This window comes from Urocitellus parryii, chromosome 3 (assembly GCF_045843805.1).
Source record: "Urocitellus parryii isolate mUroPar1 chromosome 3, mUroPar1.hap1, whole genome shotgun sequence".
NCBI classification, from domain to species: Eukaryota; Metazoa; Chordata; class Mammalia; order Rodentia; family Sciuridae; genus Urocitellus; species Urocitellus parryii.
This window is the reverse complement of record NC_135533.1, coordinates 65,941,478-65,962,226: the sequence shown is the minus strand read 5'-3', so window position 1 is coordinate 65,962,226 and position 20,749 is coordinate 65,941,478. Positions and strand designations below refer to the sequence as shown.

Genomic DNA, 20,749 nt, shown 5'->3' with positions numbered 1-20,749 from the left:
TGGGATTGCCTCTCATTACTGCATTCTCTAAGCATATAGTCAGACAAATTGCCACATTAAATGAAAGCCTGGGGTCTCTTTTACTATCCAGATGCTTTTCTACTTTATAAATTTCACGTTGCAATTTTTCCCCAATTGAATTTGAGAAAACTGGAAGAGAATATAAATCATATATCCCTGCTTTTCTGTAAGGAAAATTTTTAAAATATGTTACATGATAGTAAGTCTTCCTGTATGCCAAAGTCCTGACCCCCTCCCCAACCCTGATAATTAGTAGATCTAGAAGAATTCTCCAGGTTATGTGAATGTCTTTGACTTTTAACAGTGCAATTGAATTGTGACATTCTTTGTACAGCCTCAATAAAGTTTAAGTTAAAAGTATTTCCTGAAAATACCATTAGAAATAAAATTGTATTTCTTGGAAATGCTTTTTAAAAATATTCTGGATTTTTTATAACATTTTTGTTCAAAAAAACTTCCTTAAAAACTGTTTCCCTGTAAACATCTATGACTTTAAAGGGGAGAAGAGCCCTCCACTAAGAGGGGCTCAAGTTAATTAACATGCTGGGTTCCACAGATCCTGTTTACATTGTGATGATAATAGTGGTCAAGAAGTTAACAAGAACAAGACCTGCTATCTGGCCTCTACCAAAACAAAATCTTGGGTGGTTCCTAAGGGAAAGGCTGATGTCAAATATAAGGGTGAACCCAGAGGCCTAAATAAAGTCCCTACAATACACAAGCATATCAGAACACATTTATTCACAGAACACAGTGGCTGTTAGACACTAGTCAAGAGGAATTCTTTGGTTTCACTGTGAAGATTAAACAATGCCATGTTTGTTCTCTCTCTCTCTCTCTCTCTCTCTCTCTCTCTCTCTCACTTTATTCCCCCTCTTTTTAAAAAAACATGTTTATTGAGGTATAATTTATGTTAAAAATATATATAATTAATATACATCATTTAATGACTTTGTCCACGTTGTATAATTCATTTAAAAAAAGTTATGAAACAAACTTTCTTAACATTTTTATTCTATGAATTTTCTTAAATCTTTGACATCTGCTACTATTTGTCAACTAGTAAATACAGACAGGTAATAAATGAAATAAATAGAATATAGATAATAGGTAAACTATTTTTAATACTTTTTTTCATTTGATAGCTTTTATGTTCAAGTTTCTGATTCTACTTTGCATGCATACAACCGTATTCTCTACATATGAAACAGTCTCTAGTTCATATCATGAAATTGTGTGCATTGACATCTCATAATGTTACATAAAGAATATGGCCATCTATAAGGAGTACTGTAGCTTTTCAGAACTCTGCTACTTGAACAAGTGTTTGAATGACTGATCTAAGTAAGAGCAGAAAGAGGTAATAAATAATTATGGAGATGTTCTTGTCAACACTAGTTTGAATTATATGGAAACAGTTAAGATAAGCAGATTTAAAAGAAGTAGAAAACTTGTAACTGGGAACAATTTTCAGTACAGAAGTCTTCTTCATAAATTTAGTTTGTTTTTCTTTAAGAAGATACTTTAAAATAACTACTTTCCTCATTTCTGTTAAGGTAGATTCACTACACATTGGAAAAAGATAGCAAACAGAATCCAGACTTTGACTTCAGTAATTTATATATATATATATATATATATATATATATATATATATATATATATATATATAGAGAGAGAGAGAGAGAGAGAGAGAGAGAGAGAGAGAGAATAAAACAATATATTGACTAATATAAAATCATGTTATGGCTATCTTTATTGATGTTTACTTTCTATTTTCAGCACCCATCAATCATCTTGAGCATGGAGTTATCTTTAAAGCAGGTACTTTCTATTTTTGGTATAAAAAATATTTTAAAAAGTAATAAGTTGCGTGAATGAATGTTGATTTGAAGAATACATTGGAATAGGAAGTTAAACTGCAGATAATTTAAAAGTTTCAGGTTATTAGTTTCTCAAACTATTGATTTGAAACCCTTGTTCCAACCTTGCCTTGGAAGAATAGAGACAAAGTTCACTTATTGAACTATATTTTATATTCTACATTCTCCCCTTCCTTTTGGCTCTTAAAAATTGAGCTCAGTTTTCTGGTGTCTTTCTGTCAAGTTCATAAGAAATATATGCAAAATGTTAGTTCTAACCATTAAAAAAGATTTTTAATTAGGGAGTGTAGGAGGTAGAATATGGACTGTAGTGGCAAATAGCCCAACAGTCAACTTTCATCACACTACTCAATATCTATCACTCAGATTCAATTTCCTCAACAGCAAAGTTGAGAAACCTTCTATGTTAGTTGTGAGTTTAAATAGGATGCTGTAGGCTAATGTTTTAAACAGAGTAGCACATTGTAAGTGTAGACTTAATAGTAGCTATATATAATAATGATAATAATATAATGTAATTTCATAGCTCCCTGGTATGATATTTAAAATCCCAATTCATTTACAATTCAGACTTGCATTACCATTTCTATATGTACCCTCAAGATTTAAGAAAATCATATGATAACATGCTCAACATTAAGATGTTGCTAAAATTGTCTTAATATACTCTGCCTAGTATGGCCAAGCAATTATTAGGGCGAGGTATAAATAGGTTTGTTCTTCAGATCTTTTCCATGAATTTGTTCATTCATTCAACCTTTATTTCTTGAAGGCCTAAAAGTGTGCTATAAGAGTACAGAAATCAATAAATGACATAACATAACTTCTGGAAGTTCATTGTAGAAACAAAGATGCATGCTAAGATCACTGAGTAATAATGGAAAAATATACATAGAAGGTAGCCTGAAATGAGCCAGAATGAGCAAGGGAAGATATCAAATAGACATGTGACCTGAGCCATAAAGGATATTGTATTAACCAGAAAAAATAAGAAAGGTGATGGGATAAAGGAGAATACCCCAAATAGAAAGGGAGAACATTTGTAAAGATGTGAAAAATAAGAGCCCATAGTTAATTCTAGTAAGTTTATGTACAAGTAGAGCAAGGACATGTGTGTTCAAGGGGGAAGGAGGCTAGAAATGAATCTCAGTAAGCCAGGGTAAGATTAGGCACATGCTACATGTCCTCCCAAGATGGTCAACAATTTATCTTAAGGATGTGAAATCCATTAAAGATTTTAAGCAGGAGGGTGTCATGATAAGATTTTCTGTTTTAGAAGGATCAGTCTGGTGTGACAGTGTGAAAGATGGATTGGGTCCTATGATAGAAGTGGGAGTTGCTGGAAAAGAAGGCAGAAGTCAGCAGAATTAGTTAGGACACTTAAAAGTAATCCAGGAGAGAAATGATAAGGACCAATGCAAAGGCAGTGGTAGTAGAAAGGGAGAGGGAGAGGAGGAAGCAGATTAGAGGTTTCTATATGAGGGCATGGAAATGACCTGGTGACAGATGGTGTAAGAATGAAATCTCAAAGACAACTCCCAGGTTTCTGTCTTGCATGCCTGGATGAGTGATGGTGTCTCTTGCCAAGGAAGGGCAGGTGGGTAGCTTTTGGAGAACTGCTATACTCTTGATTTGGCTGTTTTCAAGATACCTTTGAGTTTCCCATTAAAGAGGACATGAGAACAGAAAAGAAAGAAATTTGACATTTAATTCAAAGGAAGGAATCACAGAGGAGACAAATGTCTTAGGCAGAAATAAAGAGGAAGTATAGGAAAAAGTGCTGAAGAGAGTTTTGAGGAAGGTATGGTCACTGGTCTAAAATACTGAAGAGAATTTAAGTAAAATTGATAGTAATGCCTGGCCAGTGCATTTAGTAACAAGAAAGGTTTAACTGAGAGCTTAATGAGCAGTAAATATGTAAGACACATTACTGATTGTGTGTGTTACTTATGTTAAGATCTATTTATAAGGGGTTTTCCCCTCTACTTAAAACCTGGAATGGTCCACTAGAGTTCACCATGAGTTCATTGACTGTATAGAGTCTGTGTGGAATTCTCCTCTCTCCCCTTCCACTACCACCACTGCAGACACTCTAATAAGTATACATGGTGAATGGTGCATCAATTTCAGGACTAATTTTCAAAAATATGAATTTATTTGCTTTTTTTTTCCAGTATCTTACACTTTCATTTGTGATGTGGCATCTCTCAGCCTGCTTAGTACTTTCTTTATACTGATACTAAATAACTTAGTTGCTCTCAGAGATCAATACTTCATCAGCAAATGAAATCATTTAAAAATGGAATGAAGTTTTATTAATCTCTTCAGTCATCTCTCATGTAAGGAACCGTGACAGAGAAAGTCCATCAGTTTTGCCTATAGCATCTGTGCTTGATATAAACTACCAATTTCTACTATTGAGAATTTGACATCTTAATTCCTCAGTCTAGCAGCTGTTTCTTGAACTTCTTAAATTACTGCCAAGCTTACTCTAGCTTTATAGAACACTGTGCAATACAGTATCAGCATCTTCAAACCACAGTCCCACCACGGATAGAAGTAATTGACTTGTTTTACTCTTCATTACATTTCTGCGAAAGTGTTTACAATGGTCAGGACACCCGGGGAAACAGATTTAGTGTTATTATGTGGTGTTCAAGAAGGGGAAGTTCATAAGACTCATCTGAAAGATGCTTATAATTCATTTGTTTTGCCTGATTTGCAGCAACAATTGTACATTGGTTCCCGGGATGGATTGGTTCAGCTCTCCTTGCACAGATGTGACACTTATGGGAAAGCCTGTGCAGACTGCTGTCTTGCCAGAGACCCCTACTGTGCCTGGGATGGAAATGCATGCTCTCGATATGCACCCACTTCAAAGAGGTAAGTTATTAGGAAGCTTCCCTTTCTATAAGATTAATATCTCATATAAATGCCTTGTCTTATAGTTTAAAGAGAACGATGGGGAAAACTTAGTTTCTGGAAGGAATATTAAAATTATAATATAGTTTCATAGTTTTACATAATACTGAACTACGAAGGAGGATACAACAGATGTTCTGGAATTCTGAAATGTGAAACTATTAAAAAAATCCAACACATTTTTTATATTCTTTTATTTATGTCAAACACCACTAAAAGTTCTTTTATTCACTACTTTCCTTTTTCTGTCTCTCCCACCTTATTTCTAAATTTGCTCACACTCATACCTATTGTTTTGCAAATAATTTGCACATATTATTATAGCTCACAGTGCATCTAATAGCTTGGTAAAATTTTATTTTTATTCTAATAACCTTAATTTGGTCAATTTCTTTCATCATATGTACTTGAACTGCAAATTGTTTCCCTGCTGTGTGTAGTTCATTGTTTTAAGTATTCTTAGAAATAATGCTATTTTGAGCCAAGAATAAAAATTTGTACTATTCATTCATGTGCAGAAAGACCACAAAGTTACAAGATATTCATTTCAGCACTGTTGACTTGCAAAATAACTGGGAAAACCCTGAATGCCTATTAACATGCCTGACATTATCTAACTATACTATTATAATTAGTTTTAGATGCAGACTAAATAACGCTATTTGCTAAAGCATTGTTAAAAGTGCATTTCGTCTATGTAAAACAACAACACATTGTGGTATTATTTTGTTGCTATTTTTTAGGCTTTTTTTTTTTTCATGCACACACATGAATCTTATTACCACTTTTTTGCTTTGTTTAAATTTGCCTGATTGGTCAAATTCTAAACTCTAGGCAACACAGGTTGAATGTATATTACAATGGCAAATATTGCTTAAAGTTAAGACACATTTTATATTCTCTTCAATTCCTGAAATAAATGTCAGTGGGTAGACATGATTATTAAAAGTTAAAAGTGAGTAGTCACCAACATTTTGCTATAGTTTTTGGCAAAGGTTGTACTCATCACAGTGAGTCTTTGGGGAATTCTTTTCTGGAAGCTAAAAAAAAAGAATGCTCATTAGCTGGCAGTAAAACTTCAGTTTGATTAATTGACCCTGTTCCTTAAGAAGCCAAGATTTAAAAACATTCTTGACCTTATGTACCTTATACTACCATAATTTTTTTTTTTTTATATTTCCCAAGACTGTGTCTCTGATCTTAAAGACATGCCACTGTGATGTTTTCCCTTACCTAGTATAATGTCTGTGAGAGTCTAAAGATGTATATGAGGGATTAATCTTACAAGGTTGTCATTGACCAGTACTGCCCTTGAGGAACACCTTAGTTATCCAAGAAAGTTTGTTGTTACTTCTCTACAACAAAGACTGTGGGGAGTGGACCAGAGGGAGGAACAGAGGGAGGTTGATCAATGGGTACTAAGTTACACTCAGACAGGAGCAAGAAGTCCCTGTGGGCTACTGCACAGTAGGATGAATATAGATAATAATAATGGACTTTACATTTCAAAATGCTAAAGGAAAGTATTTTGAATATTTTACCATAAAGAAGTGATAAATATTGCAGGAGATAGATACATTTAAACTGATCTAAACATTATACAACATATATATATATATATATATATATATATATATATATATATAAGTTTTATACATATATATGTGTGTATGTGTCATGTGACACTCCATAAATTCTATAATCTTCATGTTTTGTTTCAGTTATATTAAAGTTTATTTAAAGGAAAAACAAATACCCAAAGCAAATTAAAATATATTGTAAGAGTTTAAGGCATACTTTAGATATAGCAATTTTTTTTTCTTTTTATATATGATGATTACTATTTTGTCTTAAGGAAAATATGTGACCTAATGCAAAAGCCATTGTGTTCATATTATTAGTGACACTAGAAAAAACATGTGAGCTACATGTTCCTACATAGAAATAAAACATAACAATCCATGCCACATCAAACATGTACCTATTTCAGACACCATCTTTCTATATAGTGAATCTATCCATGATAAAGTGCTTTGTATTAGTGTATACACTTCTACATACCAATTAAAACTCTTATATATTACTTTTCCCAGAACTGACAGAAAAGAGAGTGAGAATAGTTACCACATATTATAAACATGGATTCTATGTATGTTCAACCCATTCTGTCCAATCATTTTTCAAGTCATAGAAAAAGAATAGTAGTTAAATAAAATTCAGACCATCCTAATGCAAAACACTATCTATTCTATTAGGCATTTACTATACTAGTAGTATCTAAATCAATGTTAGGTTCACTGGAGTATTGAACTGCATTTTAAATTGAGCAGTAAAATAAGGATAGTTATGCATCTGCTGCTATTAGTGTTAAGTGTAGCCTTTCTATATTCTGATTATAATGCTTGGAGTTCTCATCACTCCAATCCTCTTTTCATAGGCGAGCTAGACGTCAGGATGTAAAGTATGGGGACCCAATCACCCAGTGCTGGGACATAGAAGAAAGTAAGTATTGGTTTAATATGCTTTTGCTCCCAATTAAAATGATAAGTCCAGGCTTTGTATATCTTTTTAATTACATGACTCCAAACAACTATTATATTAAGATCTCATTTTGTGTAGTGCTTATATTCTGGAAAAGCAACAGGAGATTTTATAAATCAACCCCTGTCTACAAGCCTAAGTGAATAATCTTTTGTTATATCATGATTTGTTTCATATGTCTTTTAAAATTCCTATACTTTAGCTTTTGTTTCTTTTCTTACTCTCTTATCCGTCCTTGTAAAGTTTGAAAACTGCTTTTTAGAGATAAAGCAGGATATAGCCCAAAACATTTGGACATATAGAGTAAACTCAAAAGAAACCTCTCAGGAAAGTGTGCCAAAGTATAGGCACATATTAGAAAGATGTTTTAGGTAGCCTATACTTTATTTGTACTCAGCTATTAATAAATATATTCATGATTGTTCTGAATATACTAGGAGACAAGGAATGCCTTAAAGGGCTTAGGATTCCTTGGGGAAATAAGATGATCAAGGCTCAATGGGAATTTAGCAAAAAAAAAAAAAAAAAAAAAAAAAAAAAGGTATCACCAGAGGCTGAATGGTTCAGAAACACAAAAATCATAGAATGGAAGATCTTGAAAGAATGAGTGGGAAAGAAGCAGGATGGGGAGTAGAGAGGAAGTCTGGTGAGTGAGTCTAAAAACAGAGGGACCTCTAAAAGTAGATATCCCATAGTTTTACTCTACCTTCAGGTAGAACACAGAAGCATGCACACCCGCAAATGCACACATGCAACTAGTGGGAAAAAAAAAAAACAATTTCCTTTATCACATTGTTACTAATCATCCCACCAGTGATGAAAATAACCCAGTTTTCATATTTTATAACTGGGAACCCAGCAATGTTTTCTTGTTTTAAAAGCAAGGCAGTCATTTTTAACTCAGAATTCTGAAAAATAAGTTCAGGAGTAGCACAGTGTGTTTGCCTTCTCATTCTAACAATGTAAGAGACTCACTGTCATGTCCAGTGTTGTGTTTAGTAATCACTACTGTGTGTCTTCCATATGCACATCAGGAACTGTGGTAGGTGTGGAGGACATACAAATGAGTAAGAAGGAAGCAATCTATGTATTCATAGAATTTATATTTAGGTGCATTAGGGAAGAAAGCAAACAATAAATATAAACAGACAATAAAAATAAAAACAGGTAAAAATGCTGTGTTATTTGATGATAAATGTTATAAATAAAACAACATAAAGCACACAGTTTTCCCCTAAGGCTCAGAGTTATTGTCTCTACCTTGCCATATTGCATTCTTGCTATAACCCATAGTGCCCAGTTTTTTGCATTTATTATTGTCACTTTGCTCAATCCATTCTTGTTAAAGTCACCAGCAGTTTCCTTCTTGCCAAATTCAATGGCAAATTTTTAATTCTCATATTTATTTAACATCTAACTCCCTCTTCCTTGAAACACCTTCTCCCCTTAACTTCCTTGTAGTGGTATGCTGTAGCCTTATGAAACCTGTTGCTTATTACTTTGTTATTTTGTGAGCTGGTTTTAAACCACTGGTAGCTGCAGTCAGCTACAGTGGGGGTATTTACACTAGAAAAATCAGAAAACACTATCAAGCCTTTCTCTTTTCAGAGAGGAGGTATACTTGCACACTTAAGCTTTTATGGTACTACATCCTTCTGGTTTATCTGTTACCTTGCAGACTGCACCTTCTGTGTACTCTCAACCTTTCTTTTCATTCGCAACAAGTTTTCCAGTGACCCAAACCACTTTTTCAATCTCCATCTGTTCTTTCCCCTAATATCATCACTTTAGTACTATCAGAAGCTATTTGACTCCTAAAATCATAGTCCAGTTTAAGCTTGTCCCTGATGGCAGTCTGGAATGCTTGCATGCCTACTTAATAGATCCTTCTGAATGCGTAGTTAACATCTCCAACATATGTCTAAGAATTCTTGCTATCTTCTCCAAAGCTGTATTTCTGCACTTTCCTATATTAATAAATAGCACTTCCATTCATCCAGCTGCTTAGGTCAAAAAGCAGCTCAGAGTCACATCTTTATTCTTTTCTTTCTTTCATATCCTACCATCGACTTTTCAATAAGTCCTTTTCCTCATCTTCACTGATATCTCGATTCCTCTTCTGTAGCCTGTTTTCTGGTCTCCCGCTTCCATGCTTGCTCTGCTTCAGTCTACATCTTACTCTGTAACCAGAGTAGTCTTTTCAAAACTTCAGTCAGATCACATCATTACCTTACTAACAATGTTTCATTAGCTTCTTAGAACAAGTAGTACAAATCCACAGTCTTTACCATGGCATGTGAGAAACTGTTTCACCTGGTCCCAACACCTTCTTGACCCTCTCTCATATACTGTTGCATAGTCCCCTCACTGGCTTTCTCTTTTTCAAGAGCACCAATCTGTTTCCTGCCTCAGAGCTGTTTGTATTTGTTGTCCCCTGTGTTTCCCCTCAGAAGTTCACATAGCTCCACTTTCATATCATGCAATTTTATGCCTCAATGTTAATCCCTCAGAGACCTTTCCTGATCTTGCCATCAGAAATACTTTTCTTCTTTCTACTTACAATTGCCTAATCTACTTTTTCTTTTTCTTTTCTTTCTTTTCCTTTTTTTCTTGTAGCAGATAATACCACATACTGTATACTTTCTTCATTTACTTGGTTATTTTGTCTGTGTCACTAGAATATATGTTTCTTAAGGTCAGAGATTTCGCCTGCCATATTTACCCAGGCACCTAAAATAATCCTAGTATGTTGGACACCTAAGACTGTTTGCATAATGGATGGGTAAAGGAAAGCCTACTCAGATGGGTAGCATTTGAAGTATGCTTTAAAGACAAAACTAAATTTTACAAAGTAATAGTAATTAAAACCAGATAAAGCCTGGAATGGTGGTACCTGCCTGTGATCCCAGGATACTAGAGCCTAAGGCAGGAGGATCATAAGTTCAAGGCCAGTCTTGGCATTTTACTGAAACTCTGTCTCAAAATTAAAAATAAAATAAAATTTTAAAAGGGTCTGGGCATGTAGCTCAATGGTAAAGCACAAGTGGATTCAATTCCAGAACTAGAAACATAACAAAACAAAAACAGAAAGACCTCATATAGGTTGGGTTACATTTGTGGCAGTCTCATGTTATTCCATGAAATTTATGTTTACTTTCCAAGTGATGAGCTATTTCATATTTCTCAGAAAAGATTTTTAATTAAATTAATTATCTCCTTATGGATAATTGATTAGACTAGGAGGAGCTAGAGGCTGAGAGTCAATTTTGGGAGTTAAATAATTTCTTTGAGAATACCTACAACTAAAGCAGTTACAGTCTTAATGTAGAGAAAAGGGCAAATTTAGACACTAACTTGTAGAAAAGAAGAAAAGAGATGATTTGAGTCTAAACCACCATAAATGCTTGTAGTACTTACTAGGTAATCATCTCTCGAATTATTGACAAAAAGATGTATTCTTTGTTCCTTCTTTCTTTTCTTTTTTTAAATTAACTAATTGCTAAATGTTATGATATAGTGTGATTACTAATGATATAAAATCAATACATGTAGATTAGCTATGTTTGACAATGGAAACCAGACCGAATCTTGTACCTCAATGCCATATATTTAATATAAAGAAATATTCCAGCCACTTACTGTGAAAAACAATTTTTGACATTAATGTGGAAATTGAAATGCCCCATTCCAAATTATATTACACTTAATAAAGAAGATAGTACATTTTAAAATACTATTCTATAAGACTTTTACATGTTTACAGGTTAGATCATAATAGGATTTTCATATTTATATATATAATTACACACACACATATATATGCATTTAAATATACATATACTATTTGAAACTTAAAAATTGGAACTTTGAAAATGAAAAATGAGACAAGCATTATAGGAACAACAATAAATTTATTTTTAATCAAACAAATGTTTTGGTGACTATGTTATAGGTATGTTTTTTTTTCTGATTTGAAAAAAAAAAAAGATTTCAGACTATTTGTTTACTATTTCAGTTTTTCAGTATATTTTACTAATTTTTCCTTTACTGAATTGACCAGTTCTTTGCTTGAGTCAGTCTGAGTTTCTTCTGATTGCTTGCCTCATAACCTGACAGTCAACATGCAGTACCCTCTGCTTTGTTGACAAATTCTCTTTCTCAGGATCTATTATTATGAAGTGGTTCATGTCTTTCTCTCCCATCAATGGCACTTGTGATCTTCTGTGCATTAGGATTTTATTAACTGTGAAAATTGCAGATATAATCTTCTGAAATGCTGGAGACAGTTGATGAGTTAGAAATTTTAAATAGAATCCAAGCATTGTGAAGGTTAGATAAGGTTAATTCAAAAGTTGTTAATGTACTTGACTTAATCATTGTAGGTAAAATACAAATATATTCAAAAGAAGTTTCTTAAAAACAAGTCATGGGATGGATGTGCATGCATGCCATTGCTGAGAATTTTGTGTGCTTTTCTTTAGGATTACCATTGGTCCCTCAAACCATAGTCCTTGGTTAATGTCTAACTTGCTAAAGTAGGACCATTTGGAGAATGGAGATATTTAAATGTGTGATGAAAAAAATGTCTGTTTGGGCCAAGCTGAGCAGCTATCATTTTTTATTTGATTTAAGCTACAGATCTTCAATTTCACAAGGGACACAGACTTTGGCTATTCTGGATGAAATGTATTTCAGATGGTGCAGTTGATTTACAAAAATAAGTTGTCTGAGATGCTGCTTCTTAGCATCCCATTAACTATCTCATAGCAAATGCATATCAGGCTAAAGAATCTCTGAAAAAAAATATGGTAGAAAATGCAAATAAGGCCCAGATTGTGAGTCTTGGATTATGTGCAGTATTCTAATCACAGAATTTCATCAAATATCACTGTACTAATTTTTCTGACATCAAAATTTCCAAATGTTATCTGGTCATCTCTGTGGACCCATTCAATTAGAATTTCTCTTAAAAGTACAGTAAATAGCAGAAGTAACTGCATAATTAGTTATATTTTATATAAAAATGTTAGAACATTAAAATGTGCTAAAGATTATATTTAGAGAAAACGTATATTTAGAATTAAATCTTGTGAATTGTTTTTCAAAAACCAACCAAAACTGCAAATTGTTAATATAGTGATGAAATAGTAAAAATTACAATACAAATGTAGAGTTTTAAAAAATCAATCTATTGGATAATATTTGACTTGAAGGTAATAATATTATAGGATGAATTTCCTTTCTGTTTAATAATGTGCATGATTCTTTCCTGATGGCATCTGTTCTGAATCATTCTATTTTCCCATTGCTTTTACAATCAGGTCAAGGTTAATCTTTTATTCCATGTTTGTTTCCTAGGCATTAGTCATGAAACTGCTGATGAAAAAGTGATTTTTGGCATTGAATTTAATTCAACCTTTCTGGAATGTATACCTAAATCCCAACAAGCATCTATTAAGTGGTATATCCAGCGGACAGGAGATGAACAACGAGAGGAGGTGAGTTATCATCATCAGAGAATGCTAACCTTCAGGGAAATAGTATAAAGTTTAAATTGAGTTTTGGCTATGAGATATATTCAACTTTTAGTGCCATATGATCTCTAATCACTATTTGATAAAAGGGAAAAAGACAGTTTGTGCTAACACCAAAGGGTGACAATAGCTTTGAGAATCAGGCAATTTAATGCATTATTAAATTGGACAATTTAATACAAATACACTAGTCAAATTTAATACAAATACACTAGTCAAATATATTTAAAAGTAGAGTGAATTTTTAAAATAAATTTATATTAATTTTAAAAATTATTATTTCATAAAGATTTTGACAACTCCACGAATAAGACAATCTTCTTTCTCTCTGTAGTAGCATATTAAATTTTAAATCACATTGTATTCAATTTAGATTACAAAATGAATTTTATGTCAAATTTGTATGAAAATACAAATATCTATTTTTATCATATGATAAAATTTATTGGATAAGTATTTGGACATATACCTTCTCACTTTCATGTATTAAAATTAAATCAACAGAGGGAAATGTAATATGGCTACTCTATTTTTTGCCATTCTTTCTGCTAATTTTCCTAATATATAAATGTGATTGAAATATTTCATGGGGATTTTGTAACATGGATAGGTTTTGTGTATTATGGAACTTAATATTATTATTTGGGTAACTTAGGAAATCATGAACTGATGTTATTTGATTGACATATAACAATGGTTAATTGGCAGAATTGTTTGTCATTGTTGATTATTACTACAGTGGCAGAAAGAAAGCAGTGATGCTCAGACCAGAATTCTAGAACTCTCAATATTAAACTGAGGCTGCTGTAATGAATAATAGATTGAGTGCAGGATTCTGGATAGATGTCTTGATTTGCAACATGAACCTGATGTGTTGATATAATTGAGCCTCTGAGGCCAGAATTTTCCTAATGGAACAAAATAACTTTAAAAATTACTGTGAAAAGCAAACAAGATAACACATATGACAAAGTAGAATTTCAAAGCAGAGTTCTTATAAGTATACAATAATATCACATATACTATCTATCAATAACAATATGTGGGATAAGAAATAATACTGATCACATGCTTAGAAAATTATGACCCTCCTATTGGTTTGACTGCCTAGGATTTCTGAGCAGGCTGCCACTTTCTCAACCTCTTTGTTAAATTTACTATCACTAAGAATAGTAAATGTAAGTAATCAAACATTAGTAGAGGACAGTAGATCTCAATCTCAGGCAATTTTGCTCTGAGAAGACTGATGTTTGGCAGGTTCCTGGGACATTTTTGGTCATTGAAACTAAGTGGGTGGGTGGTAAGTGGGTGCTTCTGGTATCTAGTCTGTAGAGGTCAGAGATAATACACAGAACTTCAGGTAATACACAGAACTTCAATGCACAATTACCCGCAAGAGAGAATTATCTGACATCAAATGTCAATACTGCTGAGATTTAAAAACTTTGGAGTAGCAAGGTCAAATTTTGTAATAAGAAATTGATTTAATGATATAATTCTTCTGTTACATGAAAACAAATATCTTTACCTAAGATCTACAAGGATAATTTTTCTATCAAAATGTTGATTCTATGTACTTAATACCATACCAAGGGAATAACTCCATTCTTTATTATGTCACAGTTATCCAATAAAACTCAATTGTTCATCATTACTGACATTCATAAATTATAAGATTATGCAAAACCATATTTACACTAAACATGTATCTTAAAAATTCTCATTTTTACCTATATATTGGAACATTATCTGATATAGAATTTAATTATTTAATTTCAAAATAGAAGGTTTTTACTTTTTATCCAAGAAATATTGGAAGAATGTTATCTGTATTTTTAAGATGCAGATTGCTTATAGTTACATTGAAATATTTTAATATTAAGTTTAATAAGCCAGTAATTTTAATTTTATAGCTCATAAATTTGATGATTTTCTTTTGGTTAAAAATAACTCTTCAAACAGTGATTTTTTTTTCCTCCATAGCAAATGTAATCTGTTGTGTATCTTCCAAATGCAGATAACTACATTTGTCTGTGCTTGTTTGCATTCACATCTTTCATTTTCCTGAAAATGCTATGCATTACTTTAATGTACCTTTTAACACCTTTTAACAGTATACCATATAGTCATGATGGTACCATGCTCCATGAATTTCAATGGAGCAGAAATAGAGTATTTATTGAATCTTACTTAAAAGTATCTTAGCTGTAATGTTTGGACTGTTTTTGTCTGTCTTTGTAAATGGCCAGTTTCACATAGTCCAGGATATGCAATTCTGCTTCCTGAGCTAGGAAAAGGGCAACATTCAGACTGCATGAAGCACTTTTCCCAGCAGGATACCTTCTGTTCCTTACCCATAAGGTCACAGTTTGGAATCTTTCCTCCACTCAAAAAAGCCTGAGGGACAGACCATGATCTCCTGTGGTACAGAGGCTGTCACCAGGTTATTCTCTGCCAGGAGGAGAACATTTCCTTACTGAGTTGTGTCACAGTTGGGTGCTGTTGGGGAGGTCATGAGTCAGTTATCTGCTGACTTTCTTATAAAGCTGTTCTTGAAATTGATGATGTTTATGCTATAACTAAGCAAGTTAATAGGCAGTCCCCAAGCTTCTGTTGAACTTTGGGGATGTTAATGAATAAAGGAGGCAATACTTCATGCCATTTACCATACTGCATTTTCTCTGTGGATTTTCCCATTTTTCAAACGTCTTCAAATATTTTCATTTCTCTGTTCCCAGGTATTTATTTTATTTTTGTTCTTTTTATCATAAAAGCAATGTAAATGGCTTTAAAATTGCATAACACATGAAGAACTAGGATGCCACTAAGTGTAGATAAGTAGAGTAATATTTTAGTGTCTGTTTCACTACAGTGCTCATCATTGTGCTGGAAGCATTTCCATTATCACTCTGACCCATGGTCATAAGTAACCAAACTTTTTAAAAATACTTCATGTTTTCTCTAAGAAAAAAAAATGAGCTTCCCTCTGTCCAATTTTTTTCTTGTACTTTTCTATTTTCTTAGGGCACATTCCTAGGAGGAAAAGAAATCAGTTGAAGACATTGGTTATCTTTATGTTTTTTGGTAAACAACCACATTTTGCTAATTTCCCATTGAAATCACCATATTAGTGCATACTCTGAACTGAAGCAAAATTGTGTTCCAATTTAAGAAAATTTTTACCAGTTTGATATAAAGAAACATATTATGTACTATCTATTAGTGTATATGAACACACCATTGTTTCTTAGCTGTTGGTTTGAGTGGCATTTGATGAATTGCTTTGCCTATCATTTGCTAGTTTTTATTGATAGATAATTTCAAATGCTTTCATCAAGTCCTTTATATATTATAGATATTAATAACAATGATGTACATATTATAAATAACTTATTTTGATATAATCTTGATGTTTTATGTTCCTAACAATTCCTGACTTTTCTATAAAATTTTTTATCTGTTATAGGCAAATCTAATAATTTAGTAGCTGTATAATTTCTCAGTCATTACTCTTTGAGACCCTTGTCACAATGAGAAGTGCATATATATATATATATTTTTCCTAGTTATTTATGATTTTATTTCTACATCTATACTTCATATTTTATTATATTAAATTATAATTAATTATTCATTTAGTATAAGTATACTCTGAGATCTAAAATATGTATGCATATTATTCCATTCCAGTTCCTTTTCCTTTTCCCATATGAAATTGGAAAACTTTCATTGCTTTATTTTAAATAGAGGTAAAATTTTTTTGCAACATTTTAATAAACAAAAATTTGTTTTTTCACACCAGGATCCTTCTACCTTATTTAATCCTAACATGTCTCTAGTAATATTTTCTGCATTTTAGAGAAAGGACGTATTCTTGAGGCCCTAGTCTCCTCTAAGACATGTGCAATGGTTTAAGTATGAAAGAACTGACAGGTGAATTATCTGTAAAGGAATTACCATTAGGCACTATTATCAGAGAAAAAGGCCCTGACCTTTGTCTGCTGCTTAGTACCTAAATGTCCTTTGTCCTTTTCCTGTTTCTCTTCTTTCATTAAATGAATTGCCCTTCACTGAAGATCTACATTTAATAATGCCAAATATATAATACTTGTTCTCATAAGGCAAATGGGTAGTCAATCCCAGTTCAAGCATGGTTTTGATTTGTAAGGTAGAACAGTTTCTGCATATCACTTCTAGAGTGAAGAGAATTCCATGAGCTTAAATCAGTGACCAAAGATTACATTATCTCTGTAGAGGAGCTGCATTTCTAAACGGACTGTGCTGACATTTCACTGTGGAGATGCAGGCTGCATAATGCATCCTATTCCAGCACAGAATGAAAGCTTTACAGAGAGCAAGAATGTAAAGTAGGCAAATGTTAATCAATTTCCTAACTCTGGTCACAGTTTTTGCCTCTAAAATGTGAAAATCCTGGGAAAGATATCACTTCAAAATGTTTTATTAAAATGCCTTTTCATTGAAGCCATATTTTTGAAATTTTTAGAAAGGAAACAAAAATTGATTAAATGATCTAATAGGCAGCAGGTAAATATATAAAATTCAAAATCTGCTAAGGCAAGTTTTCCATCTACAGATCAAAAAACAAAGAACAACTTAAGCATTCCATGGACGAAAGAAAATGTGAAGGATCATGACCAAGTAAAGAAAAGCCAGGTGTTTATGAAATTTTGAGTCCTGTGGGGAACAAAGTTAGAGTGGAAAGGAGGAAAGGGAACTAGATCTTATGATAAAACAACATAAACAGGATACAAAAAGAGAATAGCAGAAGTAATGATGAAGTGTTGCACAATATGTGTGAAGTCAAAGTCATAATTTCTTCCTGTCAGAGGATTAAAGAGAACAATAAATGAGTACTGAGTCAAAGCTGTGACAATCTCCAAAAGCCACATTAAATGCAGTTTAAATATTAGCGAGAATACAGGTTGTATAAAGGTAATCTAACAATGAACTGGAACTGAAGTCACCCACTTTGTCATGTTAGTAGCCTTAGTCCGTTTTCTATTAAGGGAATTACAGAAATAAAAGCTTCAGAATATTACCTCTCAAACAACATGGCAGTAGTCTATAATGTTGCTAATAATACTTCACACTTTCACCTTCAAAGAGCTTTGCTTTTAATCCCCTAAATACACCATATGCTACACACCAATTTGATAGATGGGAGGCCGATAGGGAAGATAAGTGAATCATTATAGGAAGCAGAGTCAGTGGAGACTAGAATTCAATGTATAGAGCCAGTATTTTGAGATTTAAGATTTATTTAAATTTTTTAAAATAATTCTTACAATGAAATTATTTAAATAGAACAAGTGTATGTAGTGTGTTCAATTGCATTTCTCTTTGTTATTGGCCTTTTAGAGCCTTACAGATACAAATTCACATCTATTTTAGGCAGGGATTCCTATGGTGTAGGAAAATGTAAATGGATTCAGTAGTTTGTATTACTGTAGCATTTAAAAATGTCTGGGCCTTCACAATAAATCCATTAGGAAAGGAAAACTATATATCCAACACACTAATTGCACAAAGTAAGGGAAACAAACAGACAAAACCTTGATGGTGTGGTTTCAGTGCAGAGTAAAGACAGGCCGGAGACCATTCAGCCTCATTAACCAGGGATCTGAGCTGTGACCTGCCTTTGGCCTCAAATGGTACCCCGCCAGCTGCACTCCACTGGCACAGAGGGTGGTTTGCCATATACTTGTTAGTTAACTGGGCTAGTAGCCAGAAATGTTTCTTTTCCTTTTCTCATATTTCCAGAATTAGAGGGATTTTTTCCCCTACATATTTTTCACATAAAGATGCAAAGTATAGTCCACCCACTGTGAATAAATTTAATTTAACAATCTTTATGCTTCCTTGATTTTCATCAAGTAAAAGTCTACAATACAGGGGCAGATGTGTAAACTGGGAAATAGTCCAGGTTTCTTTGTTGTTCTTCTTCTTCCACTTCATGCCTAGCCATTCAACAATACGCCAAGTTGAACAGGGAACTTGTGCTGGTAAACATGCCTCTACTTTTACTGAAGATAGTTCACTATTCGCACCAGTCTGTGGGCCAGGCAAGCTTCGTGTTTGAATTGTCTTTCAGCAAAACTGCTACAAAGGATGAAGGGCATCACATTTCAGGGGAGGTTCGTTTTGTTCATGGTGCTTTCTCACACTTGAAATCACATTACCATGTTAGTGAATACCAAGGTAGGGCACATATTTCTACAAATGACATAGTCTAAAGTATCACATATCTACACAGTATCAAAATTTGGTCCATAGTAAAAAGGGAAATTCAGCTTTGAATGTTGCTAACTTTCTGACTAAGGGCCTGCTCACTTACAGCTCCCACATCCAAAAGCTGCATGCAAGCCTTTCTACTTGACTTTTAACAGGTCACCACTTACAGGTTTCATATGCTATTCAGGTCATTTATTTGGTGATATCCAGAAAACAGAGTAAATTTCTTTTGGAGTCTTTGTTCTCTTCTACATTATAGGTAGAAGCATGCACTAAAGTTTCTTTTGTACAAAATGATTGTTAATGTCACATTCTTCCTCTGAAATTGGCATGACAATTTTTTATCTTAGTACACAAATTGCTATCTGAAATCTCTGCAAAGGTCAGTTTTACTTCAGTGCTGTTTGAACTTCTTCATTCACATCTGTGTATTGAGAGGAAAACTCACTGGGTTCCAAAGGTTCAGTTAGTCTGTGTAAGATACCAACATAAAAAATTCAGGATATGGTTTGGGGGCTATTACTTTGTTTGCATTTTTTTCACCCTCTTCAACTCTGGCTGATGATGTTATGCTTGATGACAGAGACACCGGGAATATAATTTTTAGATTCATCCAAGTAAAACTATGTAGCCTGTTTTCATTTGCTCATAGCCCTCTCTGTTTTTAATTTATTACCTGCATTTTTCCAATTCTGTAGTTGAAACCCGATGAAAGGATCATCAAAACGGAATATGGGCTACTGATTCGAAGTTTGCAAAAGAAGGACTCTGGGATGTATTACTGCAAAGCGCAAGAGCACACTTTCATCCACACCATCGTGAAACTGACTCTGAATGTCATTGAGAATGAACAGATGGAAAATACCCAGAGGGCAGAGCATGAGGAGGGGCAGGTCAAGGATCTATTGGCTGAGTCACGGTTGAGATACAAAGACTACATCCAAATCCTTAGCAGCCCGAACTTCAGCCTCGACCAGTACTGCGAACAGATGTGGCACAGGGAGAAGCGGAGGCAGCGGAACAAGGGAGGCCCAAAGTGGAAGCACATGCAGGAAATGAAGAAGAAACGAAATAGGAGGCATCATCGAGAACTGGATGATTCTTAGAGCTGTGGCTACGTAGTTTTCTAATTTTTCTTAATTTAAAAAAGAATTGTTTACCTGCAAAAACACTGTCTTCTGTTTTGTACATCCTTCCTACTAACTCATAAATGCTTTCTATGGAGTTTTGATAAGACACAAGAACAGCAATCTATATTCAATAAGACTATATGTGGCGAATATGGAATAATATAAGGGCAAATCATTCATCTGAACAAGTTTTCCAAGAACTAAGCTTGTATCTGCAAAGTGCAAGAAGTATCCCGAAAATAGGAGTTTTACATTTGCAAATGTTTTATTTTGAATTTTTGAATCCATTATGTCTTGTAAATAATTGAGCTAAGCATGCATCAAATTCGATATTGTATTGAGGTGCTGTATTTCCTTGCATGTCCATTAAGCATGGAGTTTGCCATGCAGTTGTGCTATGTTCTTATGAAAAGATAAATCATTCCACTGCTAGACCTGGTTATCTTGTGGAGGGAACTGAAAGGGA

The 20,749-nt window shown here is 33.4% G+C and overlaps 1 protein-coding gene across 1 annotated transcript in view; it reads left to right on the top strand.

Annotated features, from left to right (window-relative positions):
* The window catches only part of Sema3d (semaphorin 3D), a 118,002-nt gene extending 97,743 nt beyond the window's left edge, over positions 1 to 20,259 (top strand). Inside the window, exons 13-17 of the mRNA XM_026384979.2 lie at positions 1,804 to 1,845; positions 4,630 to 4,787; positions 7,264 to 7,328; positions 12,726 to 12,865; positions 19,852 to 20,259. Coding sequence (XP_026240764.1) covers positions 1,804 to 1,845; positions 4,630 to 4,787; positions 7,264 to 7,328; positions 12,726 to 12,865; positions 19,852 to 20,259 — 813 coding nt within the window. The remainder of the gene's footprint in view (positions 1 to 1,803; positions 1,846 to 4,629; positions 4,788 to 7,263; positions 7,329 to 12,725; positions 12,866 to 19,851) is intronic.
* Positions 20,260 to 20,749: the final 490 nt, after the last annotated feature.